This window comes from Microtus oregoni, unplaced genomic scaffold (genome assembly GCF_018167655.1).
Source record: "Microtus oregoni isolate MIOR12 unplaced genomic scaffold, Mior012 000008F_ref0000371, whole genome shotgun sequence".
Classification (NCBI taxonomy): Eukaryota; Metazoa; Chordata; class Mammalia; order Rodentia; family Cricetidae; genus Microtus; species Microtus oregoni.
In genome coordinates this window covers 54,173,987-54,178,470 of record NW_024543067.1, presented here as the reverse complement: position 1 = coordinate 54,178,470, position 4,484 = coordinate 54,173,987, and the positions used below count along the sequence as shown (strand labels likewise).

Genomic DNA, 4,484 nt, shown 5'->3' with positions numbered 1-4,484 from the left:
TTAGCTTTAATATAGGCACCTGCTTTTCATTAGTACCACAGTTAGAAGTAAAACTGCCCCAGCAACCAACAATGACCATTCAGGCATCTCTTTCTAATTTTACTGTTTTGAGGATGACTCTAGTGAGAGAAGACTGGAGACAGAAAAACAATAAATTCTTTTTACTGTGTTCTTTATCTTGCAATATATTATTTTAGAAATAATAATTAAATTCAGTATCAATTGTTTTCTAACTTAAGATTGTGACTACACAAGGTAATTTTATAGGAGTAGTCCAGGCTAGAAGAAACATTTCTAACATACCGGTCACACTTAAAAAGGATCCATGAAGAGTGTGGATCATCCTTTAATGAATCTCTTTTTTCTGTGTCCACAGATTCCGTTAGAGAAGAATGAACTCAGCAAATTTCTCTTTGGTGACCAAATTCATTCTGGTAGGACTATCAGATGAACCTGAACTTCAAATGCCTTTGTTCTTTCTCTTCCTAGGAATGTATCTGGTCACTGCATTGGGAAATTTGTGTTTGATAGTTTTGACTGGGTTGAATTCTCACCTCCACACTCCTATGTACTTTTTTCTCTTTAACTTGTCCTTTATAGATGTATGTTATTGTTCCGTGTTCACTCCCCAAATGCTGATGAACTTCATATTAACGGAGAATGTCATTTCTTACATGGAATGTATGACTCAAGTCTTTTTCTTTTGCTTCTTTGTTGTTTCTGAATGCTATGTGTTGACTTCAATGGCCTATGATCGCTACATGGCCATCTGCAATCCACTGTTGTATAATGTTGTCATGTCTCCTAAACTATGTTTGAATCTTATGTTTGGTTCCTACTTTATTGCTGTTTCTAATGCTATAGCTCACACCATATGCATGCTGAGACTGACCTTCTGTGATACCAATATCATCAACCACTACTTCTGTGATATTCCTCCTTTGCTCCAGCTCTCTTGCTCGAGCACATATGTTAACAATCTTGTAATTTTTGTTGCTGCAAGCATTAACATCATTGTTCCTACTTCAACTATCTTTATCTCCTATGGGTTCATCCTTTCCAGCATCTTCCACATCAGTTCCTCTGAGGGCAGGTCCAAAGCCTTCAGCACCTGCAGTTCCCACATCATTGCAGTTTTTCTGTTCTTTGGTTCACGTGCTCTTGTGTATTTCAAACCCTCCTCAGATGAATTACTGAATGAAGGAAAAATTTATTCTGTCTTTTATACCAATGTTGTTCCCATGATTAATCCCTTAATCTACAGCTTGAAGAACAAAGATATTAAAGTTGCCTTTAGGAAAACCCTCAGAAACGCTTGATTGTATGGTGCTCTCTTTACACCTCTTGTTTTCAGAATTGAGATAGTTTTTATTTATGGAAAATATTTCAACAGAAGAATTTACCTTTTTTTCTAGAAAACATTCTATGTTTTTTTTGTTGTTGTTTTTTAGATTTGTACAGGCAGAAACCAATTGTATTAATTATGAAACTAAACTGTTTTCTTTTAATAATAAAAATAAATTTGAGTCTTTTACATATTGTTTCCATATGTAAAAATATTTCCATACTTTTTTTAAAATTTAATCAGTTCTAACTTTTTCAACTATATTTCTTATTTAAAAATAATTTCACTAAAGGAACTTACCAAATACTTCCATTCATTACAGTTATTTTTTACCTCTTATAAATTAAAATAGATCTTCAAAATGACAAATGAAGTAGTATGAGCCATTGTCCACTGTATGTGGGTTTCTCATTTTGAATGTTTGTCTTTTAATAAGTATTCAAACATATGATTCTGTTCTTTCTATATATTTTCCATTGGAAAGTACCCTAACAACATATCTGTTCAGCTGCCAATACTAGGTATTATTTATTGGTAATCAATAGCTTAATAAAAATTGCAGAATTGCTTAATAGTTTCAGGTTTCAAGCATATTATTTATTCAAATAATTTTTGAATATTTTTATTGTTATTATGAAATGTGAACATAAGAGATATTTCAGCTTTGAAAACTTTATTATTATTTGTCTGTCGGGTACACATGTGGCTACTGTTTTTTCAGTGGTTACTATATTTTATTACTCCTTTTTTTATTGTTTTTCCTTTTGCCATTGGGAATGGAGTTCACTACAAAGTTGAAAATGGAATTACATGAATGTTTTAAGGGCTTAGTAATTAAAGAAAAGTACATATGGGATGCAAATAGTGCCAAAAAATGTTTGTGAAACTGGAGCCAAGAAGATATACAGTGAGTAAATAAGTGTCTTTCCCTAAAAAGAATCAATGAGGGGTTCTGAAAAATCATATTATTATCTGAATCTTAACTTTCTTATGTATAGCTCTGCAAATATTTCTTTATTTTATTAATCTCATATAATTCTTTATAACCACAATGACCCCGTATTAACAATGTTTTGAGTAATGATGATTGTTTATTGAGAAATAAAGACAGGCTATGTTTGTTAGGTCCAAGTATAGTAAGGACAGCTACATCAAGGAATAAAGAGCAAGTGGTCATTGAGACACTAGTTAGGAAGAAGTACAGGGTAGGTAGTGGAAGACTCTTTCTATGCCTTTTTTCTTTTCTGGAACTTCTTAAAATATTGTGAGGACTTTAACATCTCTCTGGATATGTTTAAAAATATATCTCTGGGTATGTCAAGTTAATTGACAATAAATAAAAATGGCACTGGGTTTTGATCCTTCTGCAGGTACTGGCTCTGTGGAAGCCTAGGCTGTTTGCATGCTCACCTTACTAGACCTGGAAGGAGGTGGGAGGTCCTTGGACTTCCAACAAGGCAGAGAACCCGGTCTGCTCTTCAGGCTGCTGAGGGAGGGGGAGTTGATTGTGGGAGGGGGAGGGAAATGGGAGGCGGTGGTGGGGAGGAGGCAGAAATCTTAAATAAATGAATAAATAAAAATTTAGCCCAAAGGAACATCTGGAGAGAAGTAAACTATCTCATTTTTATTGACTTTCATATGGGTTTCACATATAGGATTTTTCTGCTACTAAACAAAATATCACCATTATGAATGGAATTGCTATAATAAAGTTATCAAGGACAGATGTTATTGCCACATAAGTCTTAAAGAGCTCTCTTTTTCTATAAATCAATAAGTGTAGATAAATTGTTTATAGTTAAGAGGCTTTTTAAGCTATTCACCTGAAACATGATAATAACTGTGGCAAGACTTTTCATTCTAAATAAAAGCTGTCCTCCATACTGTGTGGGAATACAGTGGAATCTTGTGTAATGTTTTTAAAATAAAACAAGAAATCTATCCCTGTCTAAGCATAAGGATCTCATTTCACATATCAGTGTAGCATCATGAAAAGTGGTAAAACAAATCCATGATCCAAATGCATATGACATCGGGCAGATATGACTGTGTAGACTTCAGTAGAATGGACACTTGTCAGTTTTTGTTGCATTGAAGTGTTCCAGGAGTGGTAAAGACAAAACAACTTTTATTCTAACACAAGATTGTTGCACTGTCCACATTTTCTTTGTTCTCACCTGGGCAATATGGAGGTAATGAGGCTTCACTTATATCTGACAGCTATAAAGCAAGCCAGGAAATTATTTCAGCATAGTCAGGATAAGAAATTTGTGTATATAAAAATAATTAAAAGTTATGTCTATCCACACATGATAAAGTAGGAATAGTCCATGACCACCATGGCTAATTTAGCAAACCCACACAGAGTAAAAAAAAAGCTGAGGATATATTTCAGTGCCGAGTGCTTGATTAATATGTGTTAATCCTAGGGGTAAAATTGACTACCACAAAAAATGTATGAAGGAATAATAAGAAAAGTAATGGCTGTACTTTAATTACATAAGCACATGGCCATCACAAACTGTTCATTGCATCAAAATTTTCTATATTGTATGCTTTATGTAGCCATTACAATACTTATATATGCATGTATATATCCTGATTTTTTTCCAATTAAATAGTGTTACAAATCTATGATTAGAATGCTATTTACAAGAACAGTGAACAAACTTACACAAACTTAAATACCCAAGTGTATGTAATTAATACTTATAGTACAAAATGTAATTCACATTAGTGAATCTACACAGGCAATATAAAACTATAGAGCAATCTGGACTCATCTAAGGCAGAGACAACCTGATCCCCACACCTAAGGGTTAATTTTCACTTATGTCTATTAAAGGAATGAAGGGAATATTCAGTACAGTTGAATTGATTTGTGAGTTGCAATAAAACTGTCCCCAGTTAGTTCCTTGGGCAGCTGAGGACAGGGAACCTGAAATGGCCCCATCCTATAGCCATATTGATAAATATCTTGCATATCACCATAGAACCTTCATCTGACAATGGATGGAGATAGAAACAGAGACCCACATTGGAGCACCGGAATGAGCTCCCAAGGAGCAGAAGGAGGGAGAACATGAGCAAGGAAGTCAGGACCGTGAGGGGTGCACCCACCCACTGACACAGTGGGGCT

At 34.3% G+C, this 4,484-nt stretch overlaps 1 protein-coding gene across 1 annotated transcript; it reads left to right on the top strand.

The window, feature by feature from the left end:
• The first annotated feature begins 392 nt into the window (after window positions 1-392).
• Window positions 393-1,319, top strand: LOC121451394 (olfactory receptor 8B3-like). Its single transcript, XM_041656847.1, has one exon. The coding sequence runs from the start codon at window positions 393-395 to the stop codon at window positions 1,317-1,319; it is 927 nt and encodes a 308-aa protein (XP_041512781.1).
• Window positions 1,320-4,484: the final 3,165 nt, after the last annotated feature.

Coding starts and splice junctions, on each gene's coding strand:
- LOC121451394 (XM_041656847.1), top strand. CDS start 393: ATGAACTCAGCAAATTTCTCTTTGGTGACCAAATTCATTCTGGTAGGA.